A 22,377-nucleotide genomic window follows, 5' to 3' on the forward strand; every position below is an offset into this window, starting at 1 on the left:
TAAAGTCCTCCATGTAAATGGAGAAGCTCCTACTCGGCTACACCTTGTTTTTCCTATGCAGGAATATGGATGGGCTTGGTTTTGCCATCTTTATTTTTCAAGAGAATCCAGAACTGTAAATAAATATATGTGTATATAAACAAATAAGTGAAAACTTCCAATTTTCATATTAATAATTGTACAGGGTTTTTTTGTTTGTTTTTGTTGTTGTTTTCAGTAGGCTCCATGCTGGGCCTAGTGAAGGGCTTGAACTCACAACCCTGAGATCAAGACCTGAGCTGAGAGCAAGAGTTGGACGTTTAACCCACTTAGTCATCCATGCACCCTAGTAAATTTTTTATGCCAATACTGCATGACCAAACAATGGCAGATTTATAGAAGGGCAGAAAAAAATGAAAAAAAGAGAAGGGATTTGGGTGATTTGGGTGGCCCTGCTTTGCTTTTTTTACCCTAGGATGCATTCTAAACATGTAGGATTAGTTCCTCAATAGAATTTGTTAAACCTGTTCCAACAGCAATTTGTTTTCTCCTGAAGCCCTCCCAACCACCTTTCTCACTAGATTTCTCCTAATTTGTATTTTTAGTAGAGATGAAGGGAAATTATGATGGGACAAATAGCACTAAAATATTTAATGTAATGTACTATCAAATTTTGAAATTGCTATGCTTAGATGAAAAAATACAGCAATAACCAAATATTGCTGAAATTATGCATATTCTAAAACCGTGGCTATTAGTAAAGATCTATGTATCATTATTACTTCATCCAATATCACTGTAAAATTAGATCTTGAGCAATTTTTAATTATGTTTTAGATTGTTAGAGACGGATAGTAAGTCTTTAAGATCTGTAAATGGGTCAAGAAGAAACAGTGGCTCCTCCCTTGTATCAAGTTCATCAGCCTCTAGCAACCTCAGCCACCTTGAAGAAGATTCTTGGATTCTTTGGGGAAGAATTGTTAATGAATGGGAAGATGTACGCAAAAAGAAGGAAAAGCAAGTTAAGGTATTCATATTCTTTGTTGAATTTCTTCCTCTTATCCCAAAGGGGCATCAAGGCATGGATTAATGGAAGATTAAAAAAAAAAAAACAACAACTGAGATTTGAGTACTTTCTAAGTGCTGTAATAAAGAGCCCTGTTTTATCTGTTTTCATTTATTTGTGTCCATTAGAAGTTTTGAATTGTAGATATCAGTTGTTACAGACGATTCCTAATTGTAGAAATATATAGCTGAAAATTATTTTAGAAATTCTCTCTTTTTATAGATTCATGAATGAAGTAGTAACATCCTAGGTCTTTGAATTATCACTATTTTACCTTTTTGGTAAAATCTTTGAAAGACAATGGTTATTGCTGTGCTTTCATTCACAGCTCTGCAGATTTTCAGGTCCTTAATAGCTTTAGAGGCCACATTCTGGGAGAAATGTCAAGGGTTTATCCATGGCGTTGTAGCCCCCCTGACAAGAAAGGACACATCCAAGGGCCAAGTATTAGCCTTGGTTAAAAGGTTCCCTAGTATTTAAGAGTAGCTTTGTGAATTATAAATTTGATAAAGTGTTCCACTCCATTCCAATCCCCAACAAGTCTTCTTTGACTTTTAAGGTAGGAGACTTCAATAATTCAATATTAAAATTTTATTTTACTTTTAATTTTATTTTTAGGAGCTTGTTCGTAAAGGGATACCTCACCATTTTAGAGCAATAGTTTGGCAACTTTTATGCAGTGCACAAAGTATGCCAATTAAGGATCAGTATTCAGAACTCCTGAAAATGACCTCACCTTGTGAAAAATTGATCCGAAGGGACATTGCTAGAACTTATCCTGAACACAATTTCTTTAAGGAAAAAGACAGCCTTGGACAGGAGGTTTTATTTAATGTAATGAAGGTAAGTTCTGTTTATAATTTTTTAAAATGAATTCTCAGAAGGTTGAAATTAGACAGTAATCAGTTACTTTGGCAAAAATTTGACTTTAGCATGATTTCTGCTTTAATTTTGATGCTACATTACTGTCTAGTTTGGAGAACTTAGAAAATTCATCACATTGCTTGATATTGGGTAGAATCAAATAGTCTATAAATCACTATACCATAGAAAGATCCTTTATGAAAATGGATGATTTATCTTCTGTGAGTTTCACAATCTAGGACCAGTTTTCGGCTTACTATGGCCAGCACTGTAAGAACTCTTAGCTCTTCAGAGTGTGTGCTATTGTAATTTTTTCTTCAATATTGCCTTTTTTCTTGAAATAGTTCCTTTCCTTTTCAACTACCTCTGTAAAATATTAATTTCTTTTTGAACCATTTCAGTTCTCCCAGTGCTTTACCTTAACCTTACTGTTTTTATCTTTATCAGATAAATATTTTTTAAACTTTGTTACTTCACTGAGTGTAAGTTCCTTTATTTTCTTGTCCTTAGGAGCGTCGGTTTCTAACTGGGAAATTATCAAAAGAAAATTTTATGTAATAAATCATCTACTTTTTAAACCCTAATAGGATAACATGTATGACAAGCAAGCGGAAGCTTGTCAAAAAAATAAATGGTATTTACTCCATCATCTCACTATTTTTAGGTTTTTAGAGAAGAAAGATATAATACATCATGTTAAAGTATTTTGAACATTTTTTACTTTTTAGGCATATTCTTTAGTGGATCGTGAGGTTGGTTACTGTCAAGGAAGTGCTTTTATAGTTGGATTGTTGCTTATGCAGGTAAGTTAGTACAAGTATTAAGTTTCTAAGTTCCTTATTGAAGTTGAATTGGAGAATTAAAGAATCATTCTTGTTTTTATTAAGCATTTGATACTGGGTATTTTTCTTTAGGCATAATTTAAATAGGGATAGTTAATTTTCACTTTAAAATATTAAAAGTTTTGAAAATAACATATACAATAATGTCCTTCCAGTAATGAAATTTCAGCTTCTTGGTGTCTACATTTGAGCCATAATATTGTACTATAGCCTGTATCTACTTTTAAATCTTAACTTACATGTCAATATTTAATAAAGACTAATGTTTTCCCAACTAAGGAGGATATGATTAAAGTGTTGGTATGAAAATCTTATTTATGTCATACATCTTTGCAAATTCACACAGAAATTTTGGTTGTCACAGAGTTAAGTGCTTATTATGCCTATCTTGTTATAGGTTCTAAAATAGAGATGCTCATGGGATGTCTGGGTGCTTAGTCGGTTAAACGTCTGACTCTTGGTTTCGGCTCAGGTCATGATCTCATGGTTCATGAGTTCGAGCCCCACATCGGGCTCCGTGCTGACAGTGTGGAGCCTGCTTGGGATATTCTCTCTCTCTCTCTGTCCCCCCACCCCCAAAAGTAAATAAATAATTAAAAAAAAAATTAAACCAAATATAGATACTCAATTATTTTTACTGCCCCAGGGATATAACCTATATTTCTATTGACAGTGACTTACTTTAGAGTGGGTTTGGAAAGGATGTTTTCAGAAGTCAGGCAGGATCACCAGTTTATATCTTAGAAGGGAAATGACAAATAGTGTTTTCACTTCCGTTGAATTTTTTTTCAAGTCCATTGTACTCTTATTCTCACACTAAAATGTAGTCTGAAGAGAAACCGTGGAGATAGCTTGATTTGAGTCATATATGTAAGCTGGTTTTTCCATCTCAGTGCTACACTGAGTTCTGTGAACTTGGGCTAGATCATTTAATCTGTCTCTGAGCCTTAATTAGGTAACACTGTGTACTTTCAGATTCATTGTGAGGGTTATATGAGATAATATATGTAAAAACCTAACGTGGTGTTTGGCATATAGTAGACATGCAATAAAAATTCAATGACTGGCCCAAGATGATTTTTCTTGGTAGATAAAAGCAGAGTAGGAATTTGAAACCGTGTTGCTCCATGCTTTGCTTCAGTTTCCCAGCAGTTCTGCCTGAATTTTAAAGCTTTGTAACTCCCAGGAATATATATACACACTACTTTTCTGAGTAGCAAAAACCTCATGTCACAGAAACTGATTTATAGTAAGAGTGACTGATATTTACTTTGTTTTATAATATATCATGCCAATTGTTGCATGATAACTGTCCATTTCTAGGTGATATTAGATTGTAAATAATGAAAACAAAACTAGTTTTGTTAATGTTGAGGTTTTGCACAATAGTGATTTTTTTCTTAATTTGTAGTTGATTAATATTGGTAGGCTTTTTACTATTGAACTCAAGCATTCTTATTATAAATCGAGTGATTTTTTTTTCATAATTCTATTCCTTTTGCATTCATATTAGTTCCAGAATAACCTTTCAGTAGTCATTTCTGTTGAGTATTTAAAGGGCAGTTTTTTCTTGAGTTACGAATCTCTTAACAGTAGACCTAGGGCTATAGGAATCTCAAGGGGCCACCACATTTTCCTCCAAGACACTGTAGGCAGTGCTGGTAGTGATACTTCCATTTATTGATTAATTTATTTATCTTTTATTGTCAATGGCAGCTAATACATTACCATAACAATAATTTTCTAGCCCAGGGCCATAAGCTAGAAAGAGTGGTACAGCCAGATTCAAAGGCCCCTCTCTTTGTTTCTAAAACTTAATTCTCTTATACCCTATGCTATATTGCCTCCCACATGTTAGCTTGGCAACATAACTCAGTGTTTGAGGAAAAATTTTGTAAAGTTAGCTTAATTAGTACATGTTGTTTTAAAATAGCTAAAAGTGCTGGATACGTTTTGTGTATGTCTTAATACTCCAACAAAATTAGGTAGATAGTGTCCCCAGTAGACCTTTGCAAAAGGCATGGATTCTTATTGAGTCCGTGTCACAGAAAAGGTATATAGCAGTGCAATTGCTCCAAGATTTGTGTGCACAGATTTCTAATAGAAAGGAGTGGCTGTAAAACAACTAGGTGATTGTTCTTCATATTTATATTTTACTCAGTGTTACACTTTTTCATTTTGAAAGCATTGTTTTCAGTTTTTTTGAGGAGGACCCAGTGATTTTATTTTTTCCCCTTTGGTCTTTTATTTGATTACTTCAACTTACTTAAAAAATTGGCATTTCCCACATTAGTGCTTTTGTGGAGGAGAGAGGGAATGAAACCTGTAATATTTCAGAAGAGAAGAAATTCTTTTTATATTTATTTTATTTTTGAGAGAGAGACAGAGACAGAGCATGAGTGGGGGAGGGGCAAAGAGAGAGGGAGACACATAATCTGAAGCAGGCTCCAGGCTCTGATCTGTCAGTGCAGAGCCTGATGCAGGGCTTCAACCCACAAATCGTGAGATCATGACCTGAGCTGAAGTTGGATGCTTAACTTCCTGAGCCACCCAGGTGCCCTGAGCAGAAATCCTTATAAGACAAAAAATTTATTCATTGCCACTGTCAGTACAATGAGGGGTGGTAGGGGTGGAATGGAAAGGGGAAGGTAGTGGTGGGAGAAGAGATGAGAAAAGTAGTAAGGGGTCATGTCATGTAGGACCTTGTAAGGATTTTGACTTTTACTGAGGATATGGAAAACCACTAGAGTATTTTGAGCAGTGGAGTGAAATGTTCTAATTCAAGCCTTGAAAAGAACACTCGGGCAGTTCCATGCTGTATAGGGAATACATTGTTGGGAAGGAAGCCCGAGGAGGCAGCAGAGTGACCCATGAGGAGGCTTTTAGAGTTTTTCATGAAAGACAATGGACTACTCTTTTGATTGTGGTTTGGATTAGGTGTCTTTGGTCGAAAGTGGTTGGTTCTTGAAATAATCTTAATATAGAGCCAGCAGGAGTTACTGATAGATTGGATGTGGAGTAAAAGGAAAGGAGACAGTGATGACACATATGGATTTTGAGTGGAAGTTTGGGCAAGGAATGGCAGAGTAGGAAATTAGGAGTGGTTTGAGATGTCTATCAGACGTCCAAGTGGAAATGTAAGTGGGCAGTTGGAAATATGAGACCAGAATTGTGGTAAAGGTTCAGGCCAATGGAAGAGAGAGACAAGAGGCTATAAAATGGATGCAGATGCAGGTAGGATGATATTTATGATAGTGTGAGAATGGGAAAATTCTCTTTATATTGCTTCTAATTTTTAAAAAATTTAAGTACGAAATAAGGTCATTAGATTAGTTGAGTGGGAAGGAGGCCGTGAAAGCTTGAGGATAGAGAAGAAAGCTTGAAATGGTGGCCTCATAGATTGAGAGTGATTAAATTAGTGAAATAAAGCATACCAGAAACATTAAAGATCCACTGACATTAGTGGTTCTGAATTCAGAGTGAGATCAGCCAGCATGGTAAAGTCTTTTGTTTTTACCCAACCACTCTCCGTTGCCTAGATGTACTTCTAGAGTTTGATTTATCCAAGGGTAGAGTTTTGCAGTTGGAATTATTACTGAGAGAGACAGGCAAAAGTTATTGTGGATTTAAGTGACTGAATAAATATAACAGGGTATAGGCAGCAAAGAACACACGAGAGTTGGGAACAGAAAAAAGGTAGTGTGATATAAATGAGTGATAGGCTTGCAAGGTCATATAACTCTATTAATCTTCATTGCAACCCTGTGAAATAAGTGCTGTTATTTTACTCATTTGACCAATGTTGAAACTGAGCAACAGAGAGATTAAATAATTTGCTTAAGGTCATGTAGCTAAGTGGAATTTGAACCATAAGCTGTGTGGCTCTAGAACCTGAGTTAAGATCATTGGAAGAAAGGAAGGCTAAGTAAGATCTGCTAGGCCAGGGAATTAATCCTCATGAAAATGAGTAAAGTTCAGGTGAGTGACCTAGAGGTTTGTAGATATTACAAAAAAGAAGAGTAATAGGTAATATCCACAGTATCTGTTTCAGAGAGAAGGGGGAGGTAATGCAATGGCAATGAGTCAGTGAGTTCCAGGAAGAGAAATAGACCTTTACTCCCTGGTTGCTTTCAGTACTATAGTAGAGAAAACAGCCCCCTTAGGGGAGCCAAGTTTCAGTTGGAGGAAGAAGGTGAAAGACCATTTAGTAAAGAGATTGAGGATCTAGGTAGCATATTTTGTTGATGGCAGGTTATAAGTTCCAGAAAGTGCTGTGGAAAAGGTTTAGGGAAGGCTGGACATGGGGTTAAATTTGGGGAACAGTAGAACCACATGGGATGAGAGTTCCAGGTTGTGTGGCTTCTTATGGTGATTAACATAAATCAGTGGGGCTATAGGGCTTGTGGAATTGATAAGGATGGTCTTCAAGGCAGAATTGTTGCTGTATGTGTTGGGAGGAAGGAAGGAAGTATAGGTTTTACTAAGAGTAACATTTGACCTCTGTCCAAGGCTGTGTTAAGGCCAGGAAAAAAAGTTATTAGAAACAGTTGTTAGTAAGAATGCCTAGAGATCCTTTGAGGTTTATTTTATTTTATTTACTATTTATTTTTATTTAAAAAAATTTTTTTAATGTTTATTTTTGAGAGAGAGAGAGCGAGTGAGCAGGGGGGAGGGGAAGAGAGAGGGGGGAGACAGAGAATCTGAAGCAGGCTCCAGGCTCAGAGCTGTCAGCAGAGAGCCCAATGTGGAGCTTGAACTCAAAAACCATGAGATCATGACCTGAGCTGAGGTTGGATGCTTAACTGACTGAGCCACCCAGGCTCCCCAAGGTTTCTTTTAAAACACATTAGTATAATGTGAATAAATGAGCAGTAGAAAATTAGAAAATATTCTGAATATCTGTGTAGCTCTTTAAAGAGTTCTTATATTCATATCTTATTTGATATAGCTTTTCTTGTGAGTTTTGGGTAAAATATTTTTCTTGTGCGTTTCACATAAAATGTGAGACAGTTGTTAGTAAGAATAAAATATGAAACTGTTACCTTTAAACGTTACTTACAGATCCTTTGAAAATATATTTTACAAGTTTTTTTTTTTTTTTTTTTGTTAAACACTTACTGTATCATATAATTTCTGCTTAGGACCATTGAAAGTCTTCCCATCTCATGTAAGGTAAAAGTCCAAATCCTTACAGTGGTCTCTAAAACCTTCTGTAATTTGGTTCCGTGTATTTCTCTTCCATAAGCTAACCACCACTTGCAGAATTACTCCTAATTTAGTGGTCTATTTGCTGTTCCTTGAGCATGCCACTTGTGATTCTACTCTGAGGCCTTATACTCCTAGGATTGTTCTTTTCCTCAATTGCTCCCTTAGTTTTTTCAGTATTCTGCTCAAATGCTCCCTTTTCAAGGGACTTTGCCTGATCTGCCTACATAAATAGCGGTGTATCTCCCCAGCATTTCCTGTGACCCTACTGTATTTTATTTCCATAGCACTCATCACCATCTGGCATATATATTAATTGATTTATTGCACATATTGTCTTTCTTCTTCAACTAAAAGGTTCAGGTTCCATGAGGGTATTTATTTTTTTCACTGGTATATATCCAGGAGAACAGAACTATCTGACTCTAAAGGAATATTGGTTGATAGAATTCATTAATTAGGCAAGTGAGGCAGTTAGTCTCAAAGGTTGTTAAATTTGTTTAACCTCTCATTCTGAGAATGGGAGATTAGAATCTTTTGATACCTAGTCCAGTGTTCTTAACATTGTAACACATGGACATTCAAAACCATCTTTATACTTGGATGGGTTCTTAGTTTAAATAAGCATTTAGCTTTTTTGTGTATTACAAAACATTAACCTGTGTTGCTTTTCCCCCTTATATTGTAGATGCCAGAAGAAGAAGCTTTCTGTGTATTTGTTAAATTAATGCAAGATTATAGACTTCGTGAACTTTTTAAGCCAAGTATGGCAGAATTGGGCCTATGTATGTACCAGTTTGAATGCATGATACAGGTAAAATTGTAGTGTTAACGAAAAGGCATATTGCCTTTGTATTTTTGTCTTCTTGGTTTGAATGACAAGTAAATTCAATGTTAAAAGCATTTTAGCAATTGAAAAGTCAGTGTTTTAATCCCATGATTGTTGGTTGGTTAACACATCAGTTAGATGCTATCTGCTGGTAGAGCACAGTCTGGAACTTGACTGCAGTTTTCATATTCAGACTTGAAGCATTTATGCCAAATATATCGCAACCACATTGCCTAAATGCATGAGTTTCCTTTTTATGCCCTATTGTATCCTATTATTGTTATAGAGACTTTGGTCTCACAAGAGCTCATGACATGACACTGACATCAGTTCACTTCTTTTGAGGCTTGTCTGTTCTTTCAGTCCTCTCTCCTGACTTTCCCTTTTTATCTCGCTTTTTTTGCTAGCCTGTAATATTTTCTTAAAATAATGCTTTTATGTTGCTAGTTTAAGACTCAGAGTGTAGTGACTGTGTGAGGGTGTAGAGAAGGGGAGGAGAGGAATCAAAATCAAGTGAAAAATATTTTTGAAATATTTTACCCTTCTAGAGTTAATTTATATATATATATTTTTAGTTTACTGTAATATTGTCCTGTAATATTATGGTGTAAGTATTCTCATTGACTTAAATTTCAATTAGATATGCAGAACTTAAGAATATAGGTTCAGGATTCAGCAGACATGAAAGCCCTTTTATGAGTCTGCTTTTCCCTGGCTGCCTTACCTGCAGGAGATATGCAAAGTGTTGGCACATTTTAAAGATAAGATAAAATGGGAATTGAGATGAACCTTAAATAAATTTTTCTTTCTGAAATAATGTTTTTAACCAACCTTAATTTCTCTTGGTTTATTTTCAGTTAATGTGTCATTTATGTTTTGAATTACTAGAATTGAGGAAGCATCTGTATTTTGGGTGAAAAGGTAGGAAGGTAAGGATGGGTGATCAATGGTAGATAGCACCAGAAAGTATTTCAAGGTAGCATTTCTTTTCTTTAAAAATTTTTTTGGAATTACTACTGTTTTAGAAAAGTACAGAAAATATCAGACAGCTGTGTTCCTACCAACATGATTAAATAAATATTAAAGTTTTATTTATTTGTTTTAATTGTTATTTTTATTAGTAAATGTTCTAGATACAGCCTAAATTCTGCCTGCACATCCTTTTCCCCTTCTTCCTTTCCCAGATAGTAACCACTTTCCTGAATGTATCAATTTCTACATCTTAACTTTTCTAAGTGATGCCTGATCTAATCTTTGAAATAGGCTATTAGTATACACACAATACTCTGGTTTAAAATGCTGAATTTTACTGTGTCTTAATTAATTCCTTTCTTTTCTTTAGGAGCATCTTCCAGAGCTCTTTGTACATTTTCAGTCTCAGAGTTTTCATACCTCAATGTATGCATCATCCTGGTTTCTGACTATCTTTCTTACGACTTTTCCATTACCAATTGCAACAAGGATATTTGATATCTTTATGTCTGAGGTAAGCTAGTGGGCAGACTGAATGAAGGAATCATGGATTTAATCATTAGAGCAGGGCAATGAGGAGAACAATATAGGACACTTATGTGTTCCATGGTTAACTACTTATAAGGATGCTCTCCTTTAAACCTGTAAAATACCTACCAAGTACTTGTTAGTTTCCCCATTTAATAAATGATAGATGAGGAAGCTGAGACTTAGAGGAAAGTTAAGTATCTTGTCTGTGGATACAGCACCTAAGTGGTGTAGTGCCTGCATTTAAATGCAGGCAGTCAAAATCTGGAGCCCACACTCTTTTGGGATTTTGTTTGTTTGTTTCTTTTTTTTTTTTTTTTTAAGAGCAATTGTGAGTATGAACTTAGGGAGAGGAGCAGAAGGGGAGAGAGAATCTTTTTTTTTTTAAAGTTTATTTATTTTGAGAGAGTGAGAAAGAGCGAGCAGGGGAAGCACAGAGAGAGAGGAGAGGGAGAATCCCAAGCAGGCTTCTCACTAACGGAGCCTGACTCAGGGCTTGAACCTACAAACTGCATGACCCAAGCTGAAATCAAGAGTCGGATACTTAACCAACTGAGCCACCCAGGCGCCCCTGACAGAGAAAGAACCTTAAGTAGGTGTCATGCTCAGCGTGGAGCCCAACACAGGTCTCGATCTCATGATCCTGGGATTATGACCTGAGCCAAAATCAAGAGTCAGATGCTCAACTGATTGAGCCACCCAGGCACCCTGGGGCCCACACTCTTAATCAGACGTCTGTATTGCTTCCTGATTGATTCAGGAGGTGAATCCATTCTTACTGATTCAGTGAGAATTAGTGAAAGGTGAAATTTGCCTTACAGTTAATATTATTGCAGTGCATCTGTTACCCAAAGAGCAAGAAGTAATGAGCATAATTAAGTTTCTTCTATTCTATGAATATTTTGCAGGTAGTTCTTCTAATTGTCATGGTCATGTAGAGTCATCCTTTATCTTTTATTCTGTATTTTGGGTGAGAAGGTAGGAAGTAAGGTTAAGTGATAAATGGTAGCAAGCACTTTAAAGTGTTATTAATAATAATTAATAACATCTTAATCAGGGGTGACTGGCTGGCTCAGCTGGTAGAGCATGTGACTCTTTACCTCAGGGTGGTGAATTCAAGTCCCACCTTAGTGAATTAAATTAAGTTAAAAATAAATAAATACAACATCTTAAACCCAATGTTAGTTGTTATTAACTACATCTTGGGATGATCAGGTTATATTACCTAATTAAATTAATTTAGTTTGGAGTCAGCAAACTGATTTATGTACTAATCATCCTGGTTCAAGTGTCAAATTCGTTCCTTCACTTATTTTTGTAAAAAGTTTTCTTGGAACATAGCCATACCCTTTTGTTGTGTTGTCTTTGTCTGCTTTTGGGCTGTGGTGGCAGAGTTGAGTATTTGTGACAGTGACCACATGGCCCACAAAGTCTAAAATATTTGCTATCTGACTTTTTGCAGAGATGTTTGTCAGTTTCTAGTGTAGATCCCTAAATGTTTACCTTAATATTTTTTTGAATGATTAGTTTTTGTCAATGGAATAGTAAGAGAAGTTTGACTTTATGAAATGTGTTTCCACAGGGTTTAGAAATAGTATTTCGAGTAGGATTGGCACTTCTTCAAATGAATCAGGCAGAACTGATGCAACTTGACATGGAAGGGATGTTACAGGTAAGTCAGTTCATGATTTCTTGAGTGTCTTTAGATTTTACTGTTAATTAGTTAATAAGAAACAGCACTAAGTAGTTCTTATGTTTTTCTTTTAATGTGTCTTTTTAGCACTTTCAGAAGGTCATTCCACATCAGTTTGATGGTGGCCCAGACAAATTAATCCAGGCAGCTTACCAAGTCAAATATAACTCAAAAAAAATGAAAAAGTAAGTATTTTATATTTTGGTTTTTAGTTATGGAGGTTTGTTGGAGCATATAGGAAATTAAATAGAAACATCAAAGAGTCCAGTGATCAGTGCCATTTTCCTCTTCAGTTTATAGAAATGTAGTATTTTGTTTGGTGGTATTGGATAACATAAATCTAATGTTGGAATTTCATACTTCTCCCCTTTCCCATTCCACATTGACTGGAATTAGGAACATGGTAAGTTTATACGTGTGAGTGTACTGTTACTTTGAAAACCACTTTTATGGTGTGATCCGCTTCACTGACACTCTTTTCCTCTCGACCCCAAAGTGTCACTTAAGTTCAGGATTAGCCTAGCCAATAAGATAGGTATGAAGTATAGATTGAGAATTGAAGTTGTATTGTGTATTCTTTTTGAATGAAACTTTTCTTGATACATATTTAATAGAAATTCAAGGTGTAAGCAGTCTTGGCTCACAAAGGTTAATTTTTGAAATATGGTAAAAGTACTAAGAATGACAACTCTTAATCCTCTAGCTTCTAGTGTTTAAATAAATCGAAGCTGGAGACCATAATTACCATTCCTGACACTAGTTTCTATTGTACAGGATGCTTTAAAATGCTAGCAATACTCTATGCTAGCAATTCTCAATACCTTCCCTGCTGTAGCATGAAATTAGTTTCATGTGTATGATATAACTCCCATGGGTGTTTCTACCCCAGGAAGTATATTAGAATATGAGTGAGAATTATGTTATTAAAATTAGCTCTAAATCACAAAAACAAGCTACAATTTATGAACTTTCACTATTATTAATACGTTACTTGTGAAATTTCTAAATCATATTACACCATCATCTTGAGACATTATTGATCAAAAAGCTATTCTGCTCTGTAATTGAAAAAAACCTTTAGGAGCCATGTTAACTTCTAGATCTTGGTAAAACCACATTCATTCATTCATTCATTCGTTCATTTATTTATTATAATTTACCTTTATTTATTTATTTAAGTTTATTTATTTATTTTGAGAGAGAGAGAGAGAGAGAGAGAGAGAGAGAGAGTGTCTATCGGTGCAGGGCCTGAGTCAGGGCTGGAAATCATGAACTGTGAGATTATGATCTCAGCTGAAACCAAGAGTCAGACACTGAACTGACTGAGGCACACAGGTGCCCTGGTAGAACCACATTTAAATCACACTAGCCAAAAAGAAAATTTATTTTACTTTAATTATATATTACAGGATAACTGATTCTTCTTGTAGATTTTATTTGTGACCAGTATAATCCCATTTCTGAAATTTTAGTTATTCTATTTACTTATTAATCTCTGACCCTCTACTTCATTCACTCCCTTCCTCATATGATGTCTCTGTTCCACTTTAAGATCTGATGTTTAATAATAGCCTTCCTCTGGTCTGAATAAGTATAGCTCCTCTGATGTTTTGTACATGTATTCATGTAGCCAAGTGTTGGAGAAAATTGCATAAACAGATTGCTGGCATTAAGTTCTATCTGCATTGCCACTCTAAGTATGTTTTTGTGTTGTCCTTGATGAATTCTCCCATTACCCTGGCAGTTATTTCAGATTTTACCATTTTCCCCAGATTCTTTCCCCATTTTGCCACATCTGCTCTTCAGATTATTTTACTTGTTAATTCATCAGCCATCATTTTCAAACTCCCTGAAGTTTTTTTCTCCTGTAACTTGCAGCTTGCAGAGTTAGCCATGTTTCTTTTCTTCCTTTTTAGAATATAGTATTTCTTTTCCTTTACAGTGCTAATTCATGATGTCATTTCCATCTCTTCCAGGTCCTTGCTCCACTAGTTGTTTCTCATTTTATCTTCATCCCCTCTTTCTGTTTAATTCTTCAATGTACAAAGGTATTTTTGAGTTCTGACTTAAAAGCAACAAAATACAACCTACCTCAACATAGCATTTCACTCTCCTTTTATGAAGCTTAATTGTGAAGGAAAGAATAGTTTGCTCATTAGCTCTAGATCATATTTCATTTGCCTTTTTTTTCAATTGGGATAATTTTCAAAAATACAGAAAGAGACACTGGAATAATAAAGAAATAATAGTAAAGAAATTATCATCTAGCTTGAAGAGTTAATATTGACCTCTTAAAAAATTTTAATTCCAATATAGTTAACACACGATGTTACTTTAGTTTCAAGTGTACAATATAGTGATTGAACATTAATATTTTGTCATTTATTTCATCTACTTTCCTAGTAGATAAAATTCTATTTTATTGGTAAGTAAATAATAGAAATCATGACATTTCACTCCTTCAATATTCAATATATAAAGCAGGATGAAGGGCATAGTGTGATGGGGTGCTATTTTAGGTAGAACATGGATAGGATATATAGACTGATAAGGTACCATTTGAGCTGACACTTGAGAGAAGTAAGAGAGGGAACCATGAGATTGTATTCCACGCTGAAAGAACAGTAAATATAACGACTGAGGCCAGGATGTAATTGATATAATTAAGGAACAGCAAAAAGCCAGTGTAACTGTAGCACAGGCAAATAGGAGTGTGTTGGCTAATGAAGTCCAGAACATAGTAGGGAGCAAAGGGTACTTAAACCTGGGCTGTTGTACGGATGGGATGTCCACTCTCACCACTGTTGTTTAACATAGTGTTGGAAGTCCTAGCATTAGCAGTCAGACAACAAAATGAAATAAACGGCATCAAAATTGGCAAAGAAGAAGTCAAACTTTCACATTTGGCAGACAACATGATACTCTGCATGGAAAACCCAAAAGACTCCACCAAAAGAACTGATACATGAATTCAGCAAAGTCGCAGGGTACAAAATCAATGTACAGAAATCGGTTGCATTTTTATACACCAATAATGAAGCAACAGAGAGAGAAATAAAGAAACTGATCCCATTTATAGTTGCACCAAGAACCATAAAATATCTGGGAATAAACCTAACCAAAGATATAAAAGATCTGTATGCTGAAAACTATAGAAAATTTATGAAGGAAATTGGAGAAGACACAAAGAAATGGAAAAATATTCCATGCTCATGGATTGGAAGAATAAATATTGTTGAAGTGTCAATACTACCCAAGGCAATCTATACATTCAGGGCAATCCCAATCAAAATTGCACCAGCATTCTTCTCAAAGCTAGAACAAACAATCGTAAAATTTGTATGGAACCACAAAAGACCCTGAATAGCCAAAGTAATATTGAAGAACCAGAGTGGGAGGCATCACAATCCCAGTCTTTAGCCTCTACTACAAAGCTGTAATCATCAAGACAGTATGGTATTGGCACAAAAACAGACACACAGACCAATGGAATAGAATAGAGACCCCAGATTTGGACCCACAAATGTATGGCCAACTAATCTTTGACAAAGCAGGAGAGAATATCCAATGGAATAAAGACAGTCTCTTCAAGTGGTGCTGGAAAAACTGGACAGCAACATGCAGAAGAATGAACCTGGACCACTTTCTTACACCATTCACGAAAATAAACTCAAAATGGATGAAAGATCTAATAATGTAAGACAGGAAGCCATCAAAATCCTCGAGGAGAAAGCAGGCAAAAACCTCTTTGATTTTGGCTGCAGCAACTTCTTACTCAGCACGTCTCTGGAGGCAAGGGAAACAAAAGCAAAAATGAACTACTTGTACCTCATCAAGATAAAAAGCCTCTGCACTGCAAAGGAAAGAATCAACAAAACTAAAAGGCAACCAACAGAATGGGAAAAGATATTTACAAATGACATATCAGATAAAGGGTTAGTATCCAAAATCTATATAGAACTTACCAAGCTCAACACCCAAAAAACAAATAATCCAGTGAAGAAATGGGCAGAAGACATGAATAGACACTTTTCCAAAGAAGACATCCAGATGGCCCAAAGACATGTGAAAAGATGCTCAACGTCTTGCATCATCAGGAAATACAACTCAAAGCCACACTGAGATACCACCTCACACTGATCAGAGTGGCTAAAATGAACAACTCAGGAAACTACAGATGCTGGCGAGGATGTGGAGAAAGGGGAACCCTTTTGCACTGTTGGTGGGAATGCAAACTGGTGTAGCTGCTCTGGAAAACAGTATGGAGGTTCCTCAAAAAATTAAAAATAGAACTACCCTACGACCCAGCAATAGCACACTGGGAATTTACCCAAGGGATACAGGAGTGCTGATGCATAGGGACACATGTAGCCCAATGTTTATAGCAGCACTTTCAACAATGGCCAAATTATGGAAAGAGCCTAAATGTCCATCAACTGATGAATGCATTATGAAGATGTGATTTATATATACTGTTGGAGAACAAGAAGCCGGAGGCACCATCTTTAAGGAAAGGGACGGAGCAGCAAGGAACTGAAAACAGTTTCATTCCCAGGCAGAAAGCCGCTGGGACTGCACGTTCTTTCCAGAAGGACACCATATGGACACCAGGTCTGGGATAAGAATGTTTTGTTGGCACCAGATGTACTCATGACCATGCAGTATGGAATACATTGTAAGTGCATGACCTGTCAAGATGCCGAATAGTATGTTGTATGTGCTTGCTGTTAACAATTTGCAAAAATAAAAGAGGCTTGATCCAGGGGACCGATGCTTCAGCTCCTGGAGAGTCTTAGCTCCCTGCTTTGTAATTCTCTCATCACCGCACCTTTAGGACCTCTCTACATATACAATGGAATACTACTTGGCAACGAGAAAGAATGAAATCATGCCATTTGCAGCAATGTGGACGGAATGGAGGGTATTATGCTAATTGAAATAAGTCAGTCCAGGGAAGGACAGATACCATGTTTTCACTCATATGTGGATCTTGAGAAACTTGACAGAAGACGATGGGGGAAGGGAAGGGGAAAAAATAGTTACAAACAGAGAGGGAGGGAGACAAACCACAAGAGACTCTTATATACAGAGAACAAACTGAGGGTTGATGAGGGGTGTGGGGGGGGGGGGGAATGGATGATGGGCATTGAGGAGGGCACTTGTTGGGATGAGCACTGGGTGTTGTATGCAAGCCATTTTTACAATAAATTAGAGTAAAAAAGTAAACCTGGGCTATTGTATAAGGAAGGGTATAAGGTAATTACTACTTACATGTGGCTAATTGAAATATAATAAGGATTTAATTCATCAGTTAGATTAGCTACATCTCAAGTGCTCATTACTTACTTACATTTGGCTAGTTGTTACCATATTGGATGGCACGTATCTAGAACATTTGTTGTAAAGTTCTGTTGGACATGTTGGCCTCCTCAGAGACCAGACTTAGGTTTTGAGGGGAAGCCATTAGAGGATCATTAGAAATTATTTTAAAATTTCACTCTTTCTGCTGTGTAAAGAGTAGGTAGGGGTTCTCCAGGTGAAGAGAAGGAGGGCATTTTAGGTAGATAATATGTACAAAGGCTCAGAGGTTCTTTAAGACAGAAAAGTTGGAAGCAGTCATTCTTAGGCTTTGATTTTGGTTGTTAAAATTTTTTTGGCATACTTTTAAACTTTTTAAAAAGTTAAAATAATACATGTGTATGTAAGAAAATCCATACCTGGGGCGCCTGGGTGGCTCGGTCAGTTAAGCATCCGACTTCGGCTCAGGTCATGATCTCACGGTCCGTGAGTTCGAGCCCCGCATCGGGCTTTGTGCTGACAGCTCAGAACCTGGAGCCTGTTTCGATTCTGTGTCTCCCTCTCTCTCTGCCCCTCCCCTGTTCATGCTCTGTCTCTCTCTGTCTCAAAAATAAATAAACGTTGAAAATCCATACCTGTTTTTAGGGGGATCCATTTGAAAGTAAGTTCAGATACTGTGCTGTTTTTCTTAAATACGTGAATGAATGTGTACATCCTAAGAACAAGGATTTCTTTCTTTCTTTCTTTTTTTTTTTTTTAGCAGAACCTAATAGTTAATCAAAAGAAATTATCATAGATACAGTACTATTACATAATTCCCCATGCATGTTCAAGTTTTATCACTTGCCTCAATAATATTCTTTATAACTGTTTCCCCTTCCAAGCCCTCCCAACCCTCTCTCCTGTCCACTCCCTACCCCTTTCTTACCTCCCGGGTCCTGGATCCATTCTAAGTACTCCACAATCATGTATTGCATTAGTTGTTGTGTCACATCAGTCTCCTTTAATCTGAAACAGTCCCTCCACTCTTTGTATTTCTTGGCCTTGATATATTTGAAGAGTACAAGCTAGTTATTTTGTGGAAAATCCCACAGTTTGGAATTTTCTGACATTTCCTCATGATTACATTCAGATTGTACATTTTTGGCAGGTATACCAATGATATGTCTTCTCAATTAACTGTGCGATGGACATATGATACTCGTTTGTCTCAAAATTGATGTTATCTCTAATCATTGGGTTAAGGTGATGTTTGCCAGATTTCACTACTATGAAGTTATTACTTTGCCTTTTATTACTAAGTATTTGCATCCAGATGCTTTGAGATTATATAACTTCCTGTTCTTTACCAAGCCTTCCCTTATGATTTTCTCACTCCCTCATTCCTGCTTTATTAATTGGCATTATACTGTAAGAAAGAGCTTCTTCTCTCTAATATATTAATTCATTTATTTATATAAGTGTGAATTTGTAGGCTCTTTTTTTATTTGGTGAATTATAATCCATCACTCTCAAATTGTCTCTGCTTTGTCCAGTGAAACATATTCCCATGATTCTTTGAGAATATCCTTAGTTAAGACAGAAAAAACTCTCTAGACTCCTCTTGTGCCTTACCTGCTCCTGCACAGGAACAAGTAATTTCTCCCAAGAGCCCTGGTTACTTTTAGTAAGCTTTGAAATGTAACCTGAATGTAATGGATAGACACTGAAGCAGTTTATCTCTGGGCGTTGCATGATCCAAATCAACATTTTAAAAATGTCATCCTGGTAATAGTGTACAGAAAATATTGAATTATGAAACTGGCAGTAGAGAGAACAGTTACGAGGTTCCTGTAGTAGTTTAGGCAAGCTATTATGAAGGCCTAAAAATGCTGCCAGGAAAAGGGGAATAAAGTAGTTCTGTAGCTACTTTAAAGTATCTTTGTAGACATCTTATAAGCACACCTTGACCAACTGATCAACGTCAAAATCAACAGTGATATCCTGGTGATAGTTTGTACCCTTGATATGATATGATGAAAATGGGACTGACTTCTGTGGTGTTCTTGCTCCAAACCCATAATCCCAATATAATCGTGAACAAAATTGAGACAAATCCCAATTAAGGAATATTCTACAAAATGCCCAACCAGTACTCCTCAAATTATCAAGGTCATCAAAAACATGGAAAATCGGACAAATTGTCATAGCCAAGAGGAGCCAAAGAAGACATGATAACTAAATATACTGTGGTACCCTGAATGGGATCTTAGAATAGGAAAAGGACATTAGACAGACTTAGAAATCTGAATATGGTATTGACTTTAGTTAACAGTGTATCAATATTAGTTCATTAATTGTTATAAATGTACTATATTAATGTAAGATGTTAAACATAGGAGAAACTGGGGACAGGGTATATGGGAACTATATATTCTTCTCAATTATGTTGTAAATCTAAAACTCTTCTCAAAAATAAAGTTTATTTAAAAACACTCTCCATGCAGATGAAGATAGAACAATGTATTTTAGAGCATTGTTGAGGAGGTTGAATTGAACATGCTTGGTGACTGTGTTGGGGTTAAATGATGACTCCTAATGTTTTGTTTTAGTAGCGTGAGTGAATAACGATAACATTTATCACTTGACATATAACAAAATACCCACTTAAAAATAGGCACTTGTGAAAACTGTGAACTTACTTCAGCGGTGAAGCCATTGATCAAAGCTTTTTGCACCTCTTGAGAGTCTTTTTTATAAATTCTTTTGGATATCAAATTCTTTTAGATATACCAGAATAAGAGGCATGGTAGTGTAGCAGTCAAGAGTATGACCTTAGGCAAGTTTTCCAACCTTCCTAAGCCTCAAAATGGGCATAACAACCTACATTAAAATGTCACTGTGGACAGAGGATTGTGGGAAGGTGAAGTATAGAAAACACCAGGAATCTGTCTCCCATTTAGACAACAGTTGCGGTGGCAGAATCTGATATAACTGATTTGGAACTCTGGGGTTTATTGAAGGTTTGTGACTTCTAGGGGAAGGGTTGGATGGTGAATTGTGCTCAGTTTGGTCACTTTCAACTTTCAGCACATTAACACCCTTGGTATCATCTTCCACCCTTCAGCCACATGGCATGCAGCTGTGTTTCTATTCCTGGAGCACCTGCGTGCAACTTGGGGGAACCAGGGTGGACAAAAATGACCTTGTCTTCCAGATACTAGGGATCTGTGTGTTCTGATTGCTGGTTGCTGTGCTGTTTCTGATCACAGGTACAAGGAAGTGAGCAGTCATTGGTGTTATACCTCTCCCCATTGTTGTTACACTGCTTTCCATTGTTGCAAGTCTTCTCTTCCTCCAGCTGAAATTGCAGCCAAGAGATTTAAAGGGCTGTCCCTTCTCTTCCCTTTTTTTTTCTTCTTTTCCCCTTTTGGGAGCCAGACAGGAAAGACTAGGACACCGAAAAACAACTGCATATATGGGGGAAATTACAAAGTGATTGTGTGTGCTCAGGCAAAGGCTCAGAAAGGTCTTAGGACACTTTACAGCTCAGGTTGATCATTAGCAAAAAGACAGCCTATAACAGTCAAAAGGACAAAACCAATAATGAGAAATAGCAAACTCTGGGGAGAGGGAGAGAATGTGATTTCCAGAGTTACCACATTACTAGATTCTAGTATCTAGTTTTTAACAAAAATCACAAGGCATATGAAAAAAAGAGAAAGTATGGCCAAAGGTGGGGGAGGGGAGGAGAAGTTGACCCTTTAACAACACGGGTTTGAACTGTGCTCATTGACTTACATGCAGATTGTTTTTGATAAATGCAATACAGTACTGAAAATGTATTTTCTCTTACAGTTTTCTTAACATTTTCTTTTCTGCAGCTACCTTCATTGTAAGATTATAATATATGTATATATACAAAATATATGTTCATTATGCTGTCAGGAACGGTTCCAGTCAACACTAGTAAAGTTTTTGCAGAGTCAGAAGTTACACATAGATTTTTAACTGCGCAAGGGTGACAGCACTTCTGATCCTCATGTTATTCAAGGGTCAGCTATAAATAGAAACTATATCTGAAAGACTTGATGGCAGATGCAGTAGACAGAGATTTTAAAAGATGCTTAAAAAACTGAAGTTAGATGTGGGGAAAACCAAGAAAAAGATGTGTGAACAAAATGGAAATGTCAATAAAGAGATAGAAGACCTAAAAAGAAACAAACAAACCAAAAAAAAAACCCTCTAGATCTGAAAGGTCCAAGAACTAAAATGAAAAAGAGTGATTGAGAGGCAGATTTGAGCAGGCAGAAGCATAAGTGAACTTGAAGGTAGAATATTGGAAATTACTGTATCTGAGGAACAAAAAGATAAAAGATCAAAGAAAAGTGAACAGAGCATAGGAGGCCTGTGGGAAATCATGAAGGGTACCAACATACACATTGTGGGAGTCCCAGAAGAAGAGAGAGAGAAAGGGGCAGAGAGAATATTTGAAGATAGAATGGCTGGAAATTTCCCAGATTTTTTGAAAGACATGGATATAAACATCTAAGAAGGTTCAAGAACTCCCAAGTAAAGTGAAGTCAAAGAGACCCACACTGAGACACATCATAATCACATTTGCAAAAGGGAAAATTTTGAAAGCACAAGAGAAGCCAATCACCACATACAAGGGTTTGTCAATAAGACTGCAAGCAGAGTTCTCATCATAAACTTTTGAGGCCAAAAAGATAATGGGCCAATGTAGTCAAAGTGGTAAAAGAAAAAAATAAAAAACTTGTCAACCAAGAATCCTATATCTGGCAAAACCATCCCTCAAAAGTGACGAAAAATCAAGACGTTTTCAGACAAAGCCAGAGGGAGCTCATTACCAATTGACCTGCCTTGCAAGAAATGCTCATTCCTGCAGTGTGAAAGTAAAGAACACTAGACAGTAAATCAAAGTTGTATCAAGAAATAAAGATCTCAGTTAATGTAAACACATGGGCAATTATAAAAGCTGTTATTGTAACAGTGGATTATTACTACTTGTTTTCTACATGATTTAAGAGGCTAATACTTTAAAAAAGAACAATTACTAGTCTAAAAGCTAGTATTACTGTAATTTTTGTTTGTAATTCCA

At 36.3% G+C, this 22,377-nt stretch overlaps 1 protein-coding gene across 17 annotated transcripts in view; it reads left to right on the plus strand.

Annotated features, from left to right (window-relative positions):
• The window catches only part of EVI5 (ecotropic viral integration site 5), a 248,899-nt gene that overhangs the window by 94,245 nt on the left and 132,277 nt on the right, over positions 1–22,377 (plus strand). For all 17 annotated transcript variants that reach the window (XM_078451656.2, XM_078451660.2, XM_078451658.2 and 14 more), the window contains 7 exons: positions 817–1,006; positions 1,664–1,888; positions 2,638–2,712; positions 8,645–8,770; positions 10,128–10,271; positions 11,868–11,957; positions 12,066–12,163. In XM_078451656.2, the coding sequence (XP_078307782.1) occupies positions 817–1,006; positions 1,664–1,888; positions 2,638–2,712; positions 8,645–8,770; positions 10,128–10,271; positions 11,868–11,957; positions 12,066–12,163 (948 nt within the window). The remainder of the gene's footprint in view (positions 1–816; positions 1,007–1,663; positions 1,889–2,637; positions 2,713–8,644; positions 8,771–10,127; positions 10,272–11,867; positions 11,958–12,065; positions 12,164–22,377) is intronic.

The sequence above is a fragment of the Panthera onca genome, chromosome C1, assembly GCF_046562875.1.
Source record: "Panthera onca isolate mPanOnc1 chromosome C1, mPanOnc1 haplotype 2, whole genome shotgun sequence".
Lineage (NCBI taxonomy): Eukaryota > Metazoa > Chordata > Mammalia > Carnivora > Felidae > Panthera > Panthera onca.